This window comes from Pteropus alecto, unplaced genomic scaffold, assembly GCF_000325575.1.
Source record: "Pteropus alecto unplaced genomic scaffold, ASM32557v1 scaffold48, whole genome shotgun sequence".
Taxonomy (NCBI): Eukaryota; Metazoa; Chordata; class Mammalia; order Chiroptera; family Pteropodidae; genus Pteropus; species Pteropus alecto.
Window position 1 is genome coordinate 2,218,352 of NW_006442110.1, and position 15,890 is coordinate 2,234,241.

At 47.2% G+C, this 15,890-nt stretch overlaps 1 protein-coding gene and 1 pseudogene across 2 annotated transcripts in view; both read left to right on the forward strand.

Moving 5' to 3' along the window:
• Positions 1-15,890, forward strand: part of ZNF777 (zinc finger protein 777) — a 30,611-nt gene that overhangs the window by 1,645 nt on the left and 13,076 nt on the right. Inside the window, exons 2-5 of one of the 2 annotated variants that reach the window (XM_006920647.3) lie at positions 3,229-3,986; positions 4,352-4,439; positions 5,442-5,568; positions 7,314-7,427. In XM_006920647.3, coding sequence (XP_006920709.3) covers positions 3,229-3,986; positions 4,352-4,439; positions 5,442-5,568; positions 7,314-7,427 — 1,087 coding nt within the window. Of the gene's footprint in view, positions 1-3,228; positions 4,075-4,351; positions 4,440-5,441; positions 5,569-7,313; positions 7,428-15,890 lie in introns of both variants that reach the window. The other variant, XM_006920648.3, reaches the window with a different exon arrangement.
• Positions 12,403-12,520, forward strand: LOC112469950 (annotated as a pseudogene).

Genomic DNA, 15,890 nt, shown 5'->3' on the forward strand with positions numbered 1-15,890 from the left:
CGTCGGGGGTTGGGGGGCGGGCGGCGGCGGTGGCGGTGGCCGGATGGGAGGCCCGGCAGCGCCTAGCCCCGCGTCTCTGCCGTGGGGAGCAGGTGACCCTCGGGCTCGGGCGTCTCGGCCTCCAGTCTCGGCACCTGGAGGGCCCCAGGCCAAACTCTGAGTGTCCAGACGAATGGGGATCTGGGGAGCGAGCTCCTAAGGGCTTGGGGGCTGATGGGCCTCTTCAGTGAGCCGTTCTTATAAATCAGTCTTAAAATCTTCCCGCAGACCTGCTCTTGGAGATGCAGCAGCCATGCTGGGAGGATTGCTGCATGGGAGCCAGTGTCTCTGAGCCTCAGTTTCCTATTGTGTACAGGAAGGGGTCGGGATATAGGATGTTAGGCTTTCTAAAGAGCTTTCTAATTCTTAAAAAATAATCATAATAAAATTGTTAGAAAGAGAAAATGAAGATTTTTAAATGTCTACCTCCAGGCTTAGGTCTGCAGGGCGCTATATAATGCTGGGTGAACCACACTGGGTCATACAAGAAAATGGTACAGCTTTCTTTATAAGTCAGATATGTGTGGTTAACGTAGTTTTCTGCTAATATGGCATGAATCCTGGAGACTCCATTTACTTGGGATTCATGGGGTAGGAAGGGACAGTTAAATGTTATAAAATACAGTTCAGAAAAATTCTACTCCCCCCCCCCACCACGAATGGAGAATACAAGCTTATTAATGTTAGATATATACATTCCTCTTTTTAGCCACTTCTTTCTGCTTAGGGTAAAACCGAGACATTATGAAATGATAGCAAGGGGCTTTTATTTTGGTGCGGGGGAGGGGACATGGCCCTGTGGCCCCTCGTTTCTCCATAGTCCTCCAAATCCGGAAGTGGAGAGAGAGACAGTCTAATAATGGAGAGCAAAGAAATGGTATTTTCCTTTAGAGCTCTGATTAGACTGGTTGGTTAAGATGTCTTGCTCTGCTGGCTTTATTTACTGTACTGAAGCTTGTTTTCATTGTTTTGGTTAAACCCCCTATATTACTCAGGGAGACTAACTTGGCCTGAGGGGATTTTTTTTCCCTTCTTCCTACTAGTTGTAGGCAAATACCCTAATCCCCTCTGAGGATGGGGCCATAATGTGTCTATTGTGACACATCTCGCTAGTCACTTTCCCTGTGTCTGAGGCTCCTATCCCAGAGGGAAGTCCAGTCTTGCCCTCACCTGTGAGGAGTTGAGAGGTAGCTTGGTTGTTCATAAGCCTTCAGGTTTTGGGGTCTGTGAATCCCTTGAAAGTGTTTGCAGAATTTCGTGTATGTGACCATGTATGTTTTTTGAGGGGGAGAAGCCATTTGCTTTAATTAGGTTTTCAGAGGGAACCCTGACCCTAGTTTTAAATGGAAATGTCTTCACAGGCAGGCCTTCCAAGTCTCCCATGAGAGAACCTCCCACAGATCTTTGTTTAATCTCCAGGGCTCTGGATTTTAGAGGTAAAAAGCGTTCAGAGCACCGACCAGCTGCCTCAGTTGACTGCTGAGACCTGGAGGTGACCTACAGTGTGAGCCGAAACCAGGGCCCTGGTGCCAGAGCTGTGTGACCTTGGGCAGTTACTTAACCTCTCCAGGCCTCAATGTCTTCATGTGCTAAGTGTGGACAATAACTCTGGGTTATGTGAGGATTAAATGAGATAACTCTTTAAAATGCTTAACACAGCTCATGGCACATAGTAAGTGCCAAATAATCGTTAGTATCATCCCACTAATTAGCTCTGAATTTGCCAAAACAAGGTCTTAAACCTTTAATCCTTGGTTTAAAAATGTAATGCTGTTTCAGTTAAGAGACCCACAAGTGAGTGAGTGAATGAATGAATGAATGAATGTGCCAGAAGATACAAATAGGTTTAGATGATCTTTGGTAAATGATCGGAGAAACTTCATTATTTACCCTAATTTTTTTTCTCATAACTCAACAGTCTATATTGTTTGTTCATGCAGCAGACATTTATTGAGCACATACTATATTCCAGACTGGACACCAGAGATATGTTAATTTTCAAACAAAGAAAATGGGATTTCAATTACTTTAAACATCACTTGTATATGGTACTTAGTGATTGGCATCGAGTGAATCCACTGAAGATATCTGGTGAGGAAATAGGCAAACATTGTTATTGGAGAGATTCTGGTCAGTTCCAACAAACTGTTGATTGTCTGGATAGGTAAATACAGAACTAGTCACTTTTAAGATCTTGGCTCCATGTCCCTGAGGACACAAGAATTCTCTCAGCGTGGATGTGTGAAGGTGCGGGACAGGGAGAGTGCGACTCGTTGAAATCCCAAAAGGAATCAATCTTTATTTTGCTTCCAGTCCCCACCCACCTTGACTCAAGTCACAAAACTGAGTGACTTCGGCTCTGTTTCCAGGCCTCCTTCCTCCTCGTTCCCCAACTCACGAGCCATAGGGTTCCTCCCTATGTCAAGGTCAACCCATAATGTAAAAAACTCTTTTAGGAACTTCATTGATGTCAACAATTCAGCTTTTATCAGAGTCTGTGAAGCTTAAGATCATTGTGTATCCTCGCTGTTGAACACAGTGAGGGAAAGAACATGGGCACCATGACTGCCCGATAATTTGAGTAGAGGCAGCGGGGCTGGATGTCAGGTTCACCCGTGAGGTAATTCGGTCGACAGCACTGGCCCCCGCCAGGGATCACCTCCCACCTTGCTGGGACTCTCGGGATAGAAACAATGCCTGACGAAATTGTGCTGTTTTTCAGAGTTTATTTAATGCTCAATGCTCAAAGAGCTCAGTGAGGTAGGAAGTGTGTCCGATAATCATCTTCATTTTATTGATGAAGACTGAGAACAGAGAGGTTGAATAACCGGGCCAAGGTGACACAGGTAGTAATAGATGTAGACAGGCCTAAGAGCCAAGTGTTCTGATTCAAGGCCAGGACCCCTTCTCCTCTCTGCCCCTGCGACTCATGAGGTGGTTCCTGTGGAACGTGTATTATGGAAAAGGAGGTATTCTATAAAGAGCAGAAGGTGGCGTGACCAACTTTTACTTGCTAACAGTAGTTTTATAATTGAAGTCCGAATCAGTGCTAGGGTCTCAGAAAAGATTCATGTCCACGGAACATACCTGATTGCTACCAACGCCCTTTTGATGTGGGCGCTTATCTTTGGCATTTATTTTGCCAGCGGGACACGGTGGCCTTCAATCCTGCCCTTTCCTTCAACACAGGCCCAGCAGCTGGACATGGAGACTCAGCGCTCATCGCCTCTGTCATTCCCCAGTGTTCTGCCGGAAGAACCCCCGCGACAGGGCCCTGCCGGTCTCCCCCGAGACACTCTGTTCCAGTCCCGCGTTCTTCCCCCCAAAGAAATTCCTTCTCTGAATCCCACCATTCCCCGGCAAGGCTCCCTACCCCACACTCCCAAGCAAGAGACCTCGGGCCGGATGCCACACGTGTCCCAGAAGGGACCCTCACTCCAGTACCCTGCTGTCCCTGAGCAAGAGACGCAGCGCCAGGGCCCCCTGACTTCCCAGGAGACCCAGTATCCACCCCCAGCTGCTGCTGATCAGGAGGTCTCCCTTCTCTCTCAGTCCACCCATCAAGAAGCCCCACCCCGCTCCCCTGAAGTTCCTGAGAAAGATCCCCTCACCCTGTCCCCCACAGTTCCCGAGACCAACATGGACCCCCTGCTCCAGAACCCAGTTTCCCAAAAGGACACCCCCTTCCAGGTCTCTTCTGCAGCCCAGAAGGACACGCCACTGCCGACGGCGGAGATCACCCGCTTGGCCGTGTGGGCTGCAGTCCAGGCGGTGGAGAGGAAACTGGAGGCCCAGGCCATGCGGCTGCTGACGCTGGAGGGACGGACGGGGACAAATGAGAAGAAGATAGCCGACTGCGAGAAGACGGCCGTGGAGTTTGCGAACCACCTGGAAAGCAAGTGGGTCGTGCTGGGGACGCTGCTGCAGGAGTACGGGCTGCTGCAGAGGCGGCTGGAGAACATGGAGAACCTGCTGAAAAACAGGAACTTCTGGGTCCTGCGGCTGCCCCCGGGCAGCACGGCGGAGGCCCCCAAGGTAGGCCTTTTACTTCAGTTTCTAACGTGCCGGCTTATCCTTCAGGGCTGCTGGAGGACTCACTGTGTGACATTTGTGATTTCAGGCGTCCCGGTCACTTGAAAATGATGGAGTCTGTTTTTCAGAGCAGGAGTGGGAGAATCTGGAGGACTGGCAGAAGGAGCTCTACAGGAACGTGATGAAGAGCAACTACGAGACTCTGGTCTCTCTGAGTGAGTGCCGGCCGCCTCCCTGGAGCTCTCGTGGACACCTGCCGTTCAGGACCACGCCTGCAGAGGCGGCTGGAGAACATGGAGAACCTGCTGAAAAACAGAAATTTCTGGATCCTGCGGCTGCCCCCCGGCAGCAATGGAGAAGTTCCTAAGGTAACCCCGTCCCAACTGGGGCTCCCAAGGAGCGATCTCAATTGGGATGTGTTTCAGGAACTTAGTTTGATATAGAAGAAGGGGAAAGCGATGGTCAAGAAGGAGAAAAATATAACAACAACACCTAGTTGCCAGCAGCGTTTCCCAAAGAACAGGACGGCCACAGTCGAATTATTTCTCCTGCTGATAAAAGCGTAGGTTAAGAGATTGGAGAAATGTCCTAGTGATCGGATTGTCAGTTGAGAAGGGCGTTCAGCCCAAGATGTCTGAAAGGACAAGGAGGCAAAGCGCAGGCCAAGTGACAGATGTATCCAGGCTTCACCGTCAGTTCCCCGGGAGTGTGGATCAGCGGTTCACCGTTGGTGCAGGGAGAGCTCGGAATAGGATGGGGCTCTGTCCGGCTCAACATTTTTATCAGCTGATTTATAAATCACGTTAATGCCGGTAAAAATGTGATTTCAAGAGGGATCCTAAAAAACTATAGAGAATAGTTAGGTTTTAATATCCCAAGATTCCGAGAGACCTTGAATGTGGACCAGACTTCCTCCCGTCCCTTTGTGCTGCTGCCTCTTCCACAGCCTCACGCAGGAAGCAGCTCGGACTGTGTCCTCTAGGCCGGCGCTTCTCCGGTTTTTTTGTGTGCGTGAGTCGCCTGGGGATCTTACTCAATGCAGAATCTGAGTTAGTGGATCTCGGGTGGGGCCCGAGAGTCTGCATTTCTAGCAGGTTCCCTGACGGTGCTGTTGCTGCTGGTCTACGCACCATGCTTTGCAGCCGCGAGGATTATCCTGTTAGAGAGGAAAAGGACCAGACTTCTAGAGAGGCCCTTGGTGACACCCCAGAACTGCTCCTTACTCCTTAGGGCTTTCCCACTCCCGTCCTAGGAAGAGGTGTTCGAGCCAGGCCAGGGCGTTGGGGCCGTTCCTTGCTTTGGGATTTGGCAGCTGAAGGCCTGTGACTGCCCTCCAGTTGGTCCCAGCTGAGTTCGTCGTGTGTTTTCAGGTCCCTGTCACGTTCGATGACGTCGCCGTCCATTTCTCGGAGCAGGAGTGGGGTAACCTGTCCGAGTGGCAGAAGGAGCTCTACAAGAATGTGATGAGGGGCAACTACGAGTCTCTGGTTTCCATGGGTAAGGAGGCTTTCCACGCAGCACACGTAATCCTCTAGTCCTCGGGCCTCTGGAGGGGAGCTAGGACAGGTGCGGGCACTCCTGCCTTACTGCTCAGGCGACTGAACACTTGTCATCTGTTGAGGCCTTAATGTTCCTTGGGTTCCTGACCCCATTGTGCAGAGAGGAGGCTGTGACTCAGGGGGGTCCTAGGTCCGCACCAGGAAGTCACAATTTCACTGAGCTCTCTCTTACCCCACACTCTGTGGAGTCTTGTTTTCACTAGATAACAGCTTTTAAGGATGAAAACCTGGAAACACTATGGTTTTCTACGTATCCTTTTCTCTGATATGGGTCACTGTTTGGGCATACAAAAAAGTTAGAAAATTTTAAATACTCTGATGTATAGAAATGTTGATTCTCACTAGAATTGTTAATTTTCTACACACATATCTCTCCATAAGATAACTGTTCTCTTTTAAATTTGTTTCTTTCCTTTTAAAGTATCTACATAACCATGACAATTCAGCAACTTAGATTTATATAATAAAGAGCAACTCCCACCCTCTGACCAGTACCACTCCCCAGAGGTAGCCTTTGAACCCACTGGCTTGTGTGGTTTCTCATCTATTTTTTTATGCGTGTGCAAACACACACAATGCATGCACTCGTGCACACGCAGTTTGTGGTTTGCACAAATGGGACCATACACTTATTTTACCTAATGGTGAGTCCCAGACAGCTTTCCATGGCAGCACGCCTGGGCCCGCTTGGGAAGACGAACCGCTGGGCGTTTGGTGAGCGGCGGCCGGGCCCTGGTTCCTCACCGCTGCAGTATTGCCATAAGCATCGCCGTGGCTCTGCACGCACCTGCGCGTTCGGTGGCACGCACTCCCAGAAGCAGGTGTGCGGAGCAGAGGGTACACATTTACACTGTCTCAGCCACTGCTGCGGCGCCCTCCCGAGGCTCTGTGTCTGTGCGACTGTGTGTGACATTGCCACTTCTCCACACCCTAGCCCAGTCGATGTTCATCTATTTTAAAGATTTGTCTTTTCTGAGGGGTGAAAACGACACCTTATTATTTTAATCTGTATTTCTTTGATGACTAGCGAACTTGCACATCTTTTCATATGTTTACCGGTCATTTGCATTTATGCTGTGAATTGCCTATTCATATCTCTGCTTTTTTATTCTTTACTTGATTGCAGAAGCTGTTTGTATGTAATTATGGATATTAACCTTTTGCCTTACATATGACAAATGTGAGTGTAATAATATTTCCTCAACTTTCTTCATCTTTTAACTTTATTTCCAAAGAACTTTAAACATTTTTTAATGCAAAGAAATCTATCAGTGTTTTGTGTCGTGGCTTCTAGACTTTATCAGGATTAGTTTTTCACTCTATAAAATTTCAGATGTCTTGTGCCTTTGTCATGAAAAAAAGCTGAGCAGGCATCGGCCACCTGTGAGCAACAGGAGCGACAGGTGGCCGAAGGGCTGCTTTCCATTGGTGATAGGCAGTGCCTCACTGCCGGTCCCCGCAGGGAAGGACACAGAATGTGATTAACACACACGTGTGTGCACGTGCACGCACACAGTGGGCTCCAAGAAAAGGGCCAGAAACTTGACCCATTTCTTTTCCAATATGGTCAGCCCCAGATCGGGGAGCTGCTCTTGCTCTCACCCTCGCACAGGTGACGCCTTTGCAGCATCCGGTGCGACCTCACCCCATAGAATGTCTTCTTCTTTCCTTCCTCCTGCCCAGACTATGCAATTTCCAAGCCAGACCTCATGTCGCAGATGGAGCGCGGGGAGAGGCCGACCATGCAGGAGCAGGAGGACTCAGAGGAGGGCGAGGCGCCTGCAGATCCCAGTGCTGGTGAGTGGCTGCCGTGGCCCAGAGCTCTGCCTTCTAGGTCTTCAGCGCGGGGCGTTACAGGCCAGGGTAGGCCCTGCACGGAGACCTTGGCCAGCCGTGTGCGGGAAGGAGGCTCGTCTTCGGGTGCCGGGCCTGCCCAGGGCCTCCATGACTGCCTGGCTGATAAATAGGTATGCTGTTGGGGTCCTTGTCTCGGGGAGTTTTTGACATTACCGAGTGTCACCACACTTTCTGCGGGAAACAAAACAATTGAAAGAAAGGTGGTCACTTGTCAGGGTGCCCGTGCATCCTGGAGCTCCCTGGAGAAGGGCCACGTCCCGGTCCTGCAGCCAGTCAGTGGAAGGATAGGGACAGACATGGACTTGACCCGAAGTGTCCTACCATGTGCAGGACAGTGTCGAGACGAGGCTGTTAGATGGCGGCCGCGGAGAAGTGCCAGGCAGGACTGGCCGTGGGCTCCAGTGCCGACCCCGGCGTCGGGCTGCCTGCCTTTGAAGCCCGGCCGCTCTGCTCGCTAGCAGTGTGATTTCCAGTGCTCGGCCTTTTCGGAGGCCTCATTCCTCGTCTATTAAACGGGACGGGTACTGATATCTGGGGCCTGCCGTGGTGACTGGAATGCAGCAACGGTCTGGTAAACACCAGCTACCACCATTCTGCGTAGGGTGTTGCCCCTTCCACACCGGCCACCGCAGCAGCCTGCACGCTTGCTCCGCGGTGCTGTCACGGTCTGTGGTCCGTTTTGGGAGCTCCTGGTCTGGAGTGGCCTTCAGACCTGCGTCGCTCACCTCGCAGGCCCTCGATGAAGGGGGACCTTCTCTCTTTCAGCCTCACACCACTGGTGGTGATGGGGGATAATCCGTCCACTGTGGGGCCAACAGTCAGGTCTTGTTATGAAGCCATGTCATTGGTTCTGGGACCTGTAAACTGGCTCCAAGGACGAGGCCCAGAAACATGGATGCGAAGTCAACCCCATGGACTAAGAGCGAAGGCAGCTTACGGAAGAGACAGAATCCTGTGGAGAAATAAGTGCTGGTGTCTTTCAGAGAAATCAGTGTCATTACGTTCTAGAGATTTAAATCAAGGGGAAAGGCTGACGCTGAATTCATCTGGCAGACAAAAAAGATGGATTTAAAAGTAGATGAGAATTGGGGGTAAGGGATAAAATGTGGCACATGGCAAAGTGATCTTTTGTTTGGGGGAAAGTAACTTTGAATTGTTTGGCCACATTCAATACGAAGGGCCAAGTGGGAATAGATTCAAAGCAGAAGAAATAAGAAAGAAGGCAAAGAATGAGACCGTGAGAGAGATAATTGATGGTCAGAATCTAAGATCCAGTGTGATGTCCCAGTGCAGTTTTGTAGTCCAGGTGCTGCTCTCCCAGCACCTTCTTAGAAGGGCTGGAATGGCAGCATCGTGAGCTCGTCACACCCTCGTCATAGATGGGCCTCCCCCAGAGTGGGGCCAGAAGCGAACGGCAAGTAACGTCACCTACCCTGCCCCGGCCTGGGTTCTGGCACATGCACATCCACGGCCTGAGCTTCTGTGGGGGCGGGGGCCGCAGAGAGGCCGCCTCAAAGGGCTGGCACGCGCCCTTTGTCCCAGTAACCATCTCCAGCTACTTGGAGCCTGCACTGAGAGGGGGGACAGGAGAGGACATGGGAACTACTGCTTCATGGCCTCAGACTCGCACCTCTGTGTGAAACCAAAGGCCCTGGCCTCTGGAGAGCAGGGCGGTTCTGCGCATCTGCACTTCCTGCGCCCCGAACGTGCCGATGGTGACCTGGCTGTCCATGTGTCCATGTGTCTTCTCCCTTACAAGGGCGGCTGCAAAGTCAGCCCTGGGCCAGACCCAATGATGTGGTACCAAGGGGAAAAGTCTAGAAAATTGAGTATTTTCGTAGTTCTCAATAGACCTAACATGGCAATTTTATTAACTGGCTAAGTAAATTCATTCACGAGACTATTATCTATGGTTTAGTTCCCTAAGGGTGAGGAGACCCAAGGATGGTTCAGATAGTAGCCCTGCTCTCAATGTACTCAGCCTGGGGCTCCTAGGCATGGCCCTGGAAGGGTGGCAGTGGAGGCCTGGAGGAGCCAGGTAACGTTTCGCCTAACAAATTAGCAGAGCGTAAAACACACCGGAAGCCATGGCAGAGATCCACATTCTCGTACGCTGTGTGTAATGTTGCAGTCTTTTTAGAAAGCAACTTAATATTTTCTATTCTTAAAATGTTTTTCAGATATTTAAAATGTTTATGTACTCGACCTAATCGTTTCCTTTCTGAGAATCTATGGCCTGGGAAAGAATCCAAAGTGTGGATGAAGATGTACAAATCTTACATTATGTTATGATAGGCTGTTATGCGGCCACAAAAATCCTGTTTATGAAGAGTTTCTATACTGTAAATTTCACTTGTATCTCTATTATGTAGTTCGTCAAATGTCTTTTGTGCCAGGTACCGTGTTAACTACCAAAACACCCACATATGTAAAAACACGGGGTCACCAACTCTGACGAGCTGTGAAGACCAGCATCCAGGACAGTGAGAGACAGCACGGAAGACCTTAGTGAGGTGGGAGATCAGAAAAGGCCTCTTTGAGGAATTAGGGTTTTTAGTGGAAACCTAAAGAACAGTTAGGGGGTTCTAGTTGCTCCAAAAAAAAAACGCACTGGAGGGAGGAAAGACTGGAGCCAGGAGACAGCTGGAGGCTCCTTCGCAGTCCAGGTAGGAGGCCGCGGCCTGACCCGGGGCAGAGGTGGATACCCGCCAGGCGCGTTTGGCAGTAGACTCGAATGACTTGGCATCAGCGGATGTTGAATGTTAGGGAGGAGGGGCGCCAGGGCTGACTCCCAGGGCTGTGACTTTAGGAAGAGGGTACACGGGTGACAACAGGAGGTTCAGATCTCGGGAAATGACGAGAACATGTCAGGTTTGAGATCCCTGTGAAGCATTAAGAAGCAAGTGTTGAGAAAGCAGCTGAGTGAAGGAGTTTTTTTTAAAGAGACATGAGTAGAGACAGTCGTTTGGGCGCTGGTAGCATAGACTGATCAGCCGGCGCGGGGTGCAGGGGGAGGAGGGAAGGGCACAGGCCAGGCCCGTGGCAGCCCTGACCCAGGTGTGGAGACTTGGACTGTATCGATCTGGGTGGGGTCCAGGAGTTTGTATTTTTAAAAAAGCGTTGAGGTGATTCTCCCGCGCAGCCAGGTCGAAAGCCACAGTGGTAGGATTTGGGAAAAGAAGGAGGAACGAAGGAAATCCAAGGAAACCGACCGAGCGGCCGGAGGGCAGCGAGACGTGAGGGTGGTGCCGTGCTGGTGTTTCAGGGAAGAGCTGTGCGGCCCGCGGCGCTGAACCCCGCAGTGTGGTGTGCCGGTGCGAAGGCCGACAGGCATCCGTTGGATTTGCAAATGGGCAGCGGCAGTGACCTTAGCAAGAGAACTGTGGTGGCGTGTAGCAGCGGAGGCCGTCGGAGTGGGCTGTGGAGTGACGGGGAGGAAGCTCATATCAGTGGTGGTTTCAAGTTCAGCTGTGAGTGGAAACACGGGCAGCAGCTGGGGCGCTGGGGTCTCTTGTTTGCTTAAGATGGAGATCGTGGAAGCCTGTTGGAAATATCGATAGGAATGATCCATTTGATAGGAGAAATTCAAGACACAGAAATGGAACATGGAAATACCGTAAGTCAGTGATATAAACAAAAGACAGGAAAAAACTGGTTGGAAGCATGCCAAATTCATATTACTCTATGCTTTGTACAGTTTTCTGAAGCGAGCACGTATTAGTCTTACTGACTAAAAATTATTGTTTTGAAAAACAATGCATGACTAAAGACTTCGAGTTAAAGATGGCAGGTCGAACGTGTGTTTACTCCCGCCTCCCACAATCCTAAAACAAGAGTGAAGGGACTTTAAAAAGAGTGAATAAGGAGATAATAGCAACCAAATTTTGGAATCCTAAAAGCAAATGCTGGATGATTACTGGTTTCTTAGAAAGCTGAATCAAAATCGGAACTGGGGAAAGCTGAGAACAGGCCCGGTTTGCACTCTCCCCGGCCCCCTGCACTCGGGGCTTAGGAATCGGCACCAGAGACTCCAGTGTCTTTGAAAATGGGGGCAAAGGTGAGGCTACAACAGAGGGTTCGAGGAACTTCTCTTAAAAGAGGCCTTTAAAGGCACCACTCCCCTCGTCACCTCCCCCAGTCCTGGCATCTGCCTCTTCCAACCCCGGTGGGTGACCGAGGCCTATTCTCTGGAGAGGAAGTGATACAGGAGAGTCTCCGGACATGGGCACCGGGCACAACTGAGGGTGGGGTACCACGCTGAAAACAAGGAATAAGCGAAACCTGACGTGCAGATGTTGAGATCTCCAGCCTTCTTTCCTAACCCGGCTCCCCAGACGATGCTGACATCCAGGGATAAACCCTTGGGGCAGGATAGTGGAAGAGCTGGATTTGGAGACCTTGGGTCCAGCCAGGAGATTTCCCAGTGAAACGACCTGGCGAAGTCGTCCTCCTGGGAGGCCATAGTCAGCCCGCCCCGCCTGAGTGCACCAGGCTCAGTTCTCTTCTGAGTGTCCCACCTTTAGTATAAACGGGTGACCAGGAACCACAAGATGTTAGGGAAAAGCCCCAACATAAGAGACCAAAGGAAAAAAGGCAGGAAAAATAAATTTTGAGGAAACAGATATTGCAGAGAGGGAAAAGAAGAATGTTTAAATATATATATGTGTGTGTGTGTGTGTGTGTGTGTGTGTGTGTATATACGTATATAAAACATACACATATAATCCTTATGTAAAAGAAATGAATGCATCCATGACAAAAAAATATAATGCTTATTTTTCTTTAAAAAAAAAGAATAGAAACTCTTGTAAATTAAAAATATAATAATACAAATTTAAAACTCAGTAGCAGTATTAGATGATAATGTTGAGTACACATCTCAAAATAAAACAAAAAGACAAAAAGGAAAACAGACGTCTACAGCCATGCCACCCTGAACATACCTGATCCCGTCTGATCTCGGAAGCTAAGCGGGGTCGGGCCTGGTTAGTACTTGGATGGAGACCACCTAGGAAGAGCAGGTGCTGTAGGCGTTAAAAAATAAAAAAAGAAAAGAAAGTAAAGGAAAGGATGGAAGTCCAACATCCAGATAATGGGAATATCAGAAAAGAATAGCAAAAGCAGAAAGGAAGGAATCAGCAACAAAATAATTCAAGAAAAGTTTCCAGCACTGGAAGACGTGGTTTTCCAGATGGAAAGAGCCCACCAACTGCGCAGAACAATGGATGGAAATAGGCCCACACCTTAGATAGTTCAGCGAGAAATTCCAGAGCCACTGAGGACAAAGGCCATCTTGCAAGCTCCAGAGAGGGGGAAAAAAAAAAACAAAAACGGATTCACACAAACAAACAAGACTTAGGATGGCTCTGGACTTTTCAACGGTTATGGGAAGCTACAAGATGGTAGAATGTCTCTAAAATTCTTTAAATGTTAAAATTAGAAAATATTGTCCAGCCATTCTAGAATTTGGTATCTAGTCAGACTGTTTTAATTAAATATGAGAGAGCGTGAAATCGAGACACTTTTGAGTTTGTGGTTTCCCATGCCCGCCTTTCTTAAGCTGGGGGAGATGCTTTGCCCAAAAGAAAGAAACCCAGAAAAAGACCTTAGGAACTCCCAGCGCAGGAGCGGTGAAGAGAATCCGGGTGCTGCTGAAGGGGAAGTCCAAGAAGGCAGCTGGGTACCCGCAGGCAACTGGGCCAGACTGGAGCATGTCAGAAGTTTCTAGAAATTTTTTCAAGTAGATGAAACTGAGAAATATCCAATATATGTGAACGATTTGAGAGTTACAGAGCAGGATTGGGGGAGAGTTTGGAGCCGAGTTCATGAGAATTTGTAGTAAGCCAAGCAGAAGAAGAAGTTATTAGTACTAGGGAAAGCAAAAAAAGGTTTATAGGCATAGAAAAGTACTTAAAGTATACAATATCGTTCAATTTTAAATAACATTTACATAATCTAATAACAGAAAACTCCCAGTACTGATCCAGCCAGAATTACAAACTAAATTGGAATGATCGGGGATTTGGAAGAAACGTGGATAGATGGGGAAGAGGTGGTCCTCACCTGCAGTTGTTAGAAGTCAGTAGATTACACATAAAATTGAAAATTCAAGGAGTAACAACATGTTACGTAGAGTTATGAAGATAAATGGCAAAAGAATCAGCTACAGGAATTGAAAGTGACTGCTTCTGGGGAGCAGATAACATGGGGTTAGGGTGGAGGAGAGCTTTTGAAAAACAGATTTCGAAGAACTAATATACCAAAATTTTACAAATCTAACAAAGTGCAGCCATGAGAAGGTTGGAGAGCCAGTGTCAACCCACCATTTCCTCCTTTTGAGCTTCCAGAGAAACAACATGGCAATCAATACTGGTTTTCACTTTCTAAAAATCTCCAAAGTTTCATCAACATAACTCAAAAAGAAAAAATGCAGAAAGCACAAAAGTCCCACATAATTCTCTCTCAAGAGTCAGCAGTTTATTCTTTCTAATTTATGTGCATATTGTCTCTCTCTCTCTCTCTCTCTCTCTCTCTCACACACACACACACACACACACACACACACACACACACACGGCCTTAATTATATAAGTAATACATAAATACACACTCAGTGAAAAAACAAAAATCCAAACAACATGGAAGTACATTGTTTGGCAACTTGCTTTTCTCAGTAGTGTATCTTCGACATCACAGGCCAGAACGTGTAAATCAATCTTGTTCTTTTTAATAGCAGACCGTACTGTTCTGTGTATTGATTTCATAATTTATTTTTAAAAACTCCAATTGATGTACATTTAGAGTATTTATAAGTTTCAGTGCTTCACTAAAGATCCTTTATAAATATATCTTTGTGCATTTGTCTGAAACTTATTTAGAAGTAGATTTTCTGGGTCAAAGGATAGACCCAATAAAAAATTTAATAAAATATTAGCAAGTGCCCTTCAAAACAGTTGAGCCAATTTCAACTTCATTTATGCATGAGACCACCTGTTTCCCCACACCCATGGCAATAGTAGGTGTTATTTATCTTTTTATCATTTGCTAGAGTGTTGGCTAGAAAGGACAATATTTTGATGTTTTCATTTGACTTCCCTAAGAGTGAACTTGAGTATATTTTCATACCTTTATTGATTACCAGTATGTCTTCTTTTATGAATTGCCTTTTGCCCATTGTTCTTTTGGACTATTCATCTTTTTACTATTGATTTGTAAAAGCTTTTTAAATATTGAGGCTATTGGCTCTTACTTATGTATGTGAATGCGTTTCCGAGTTTACGGTTTACCTGTGTATAGTATTTATGTGAGTGCCGTATAGCTGTTTCACATTTTCATGTGTTCAAATTTATCAGTCTTAAGTGTTTATGTATTCAGATTTACCAGTGACTTTCTTTATGGTGTCTGGGTTTCCTGTCAAGTGTAGAATTACTTACTTGGCTCATTTTATTAAGTAAACATTATGATTGAAGGCCCTGGGCCTATGAGCTTTTCAATATTCTATAAAGAATATTTGAAACTTGAAATAAATTATTTTTTTGCTCCAGAAAACGAAAAGGAAATTGCAAAATGTAAATAATTAAATGTTTTAGCGTCTACAAATATAACATTCTATCAGCTTCATTAATTATTAAATTTAGTGTTCACAAACATTAAGTACATTTGAAAACAATTTGATGGACAGGTTTTTCCCATCTCACAAGAGTTCTTGTGAACAAATGTGATCACAAAGATTAAAAAGCAATCACAAATTAAATATGTTTCTTATAGCCAAACAATATCAAGGCAAAACTACCAAAATTATTCCCAAAACAATTACAGCAGAAATTATACTTGCAATGGGTCGGCACATCGCATGCATTCGGAATGACTCCAGGCAGCCTCCAGAAGGAATATCTGAAGTCCCAGAGGTCTAGGAATAGCCTGTTCCTCGTTCGAAGTTGAAAGAAGAAAAAAGAAAGAAAAGAGAAAAAAGGCTGTGGTTTTTTTTTCTAATACTAGTGTGACTTTATTATCTATGTTTAAATTTCTGACTCACCGGTCATGTACTCTGAGGTGAGATGTGTGACGGTGGCTTCTTCCCCCTTCTAGTCAGGAAGCTGGTTGTCTCTACTCCATGTTTTTTAAAACTTTTTGAAATGCGACCTCTGGTCATAAACTGTGTTCTCACAACGTATATGTCCTCGATTAGCTTTTTTAAATGGGAGAACAGATCGCTGCTTCTAAATGCACGTTGGTTATCAATGCTCTTTCAGAAGTCGTCTGGGCGGGGAGACCTGAGGGAAATGACTGGCTTCCTTACTGTCTGACAAATGGGGAGGGGCGAAAATGTGTAAATACTGGTCGTTTCAAGGGATAAAGAATTAAATGCCGTAGAGAAGAGCAGAAGAGTGCTTGGGGTTCAGA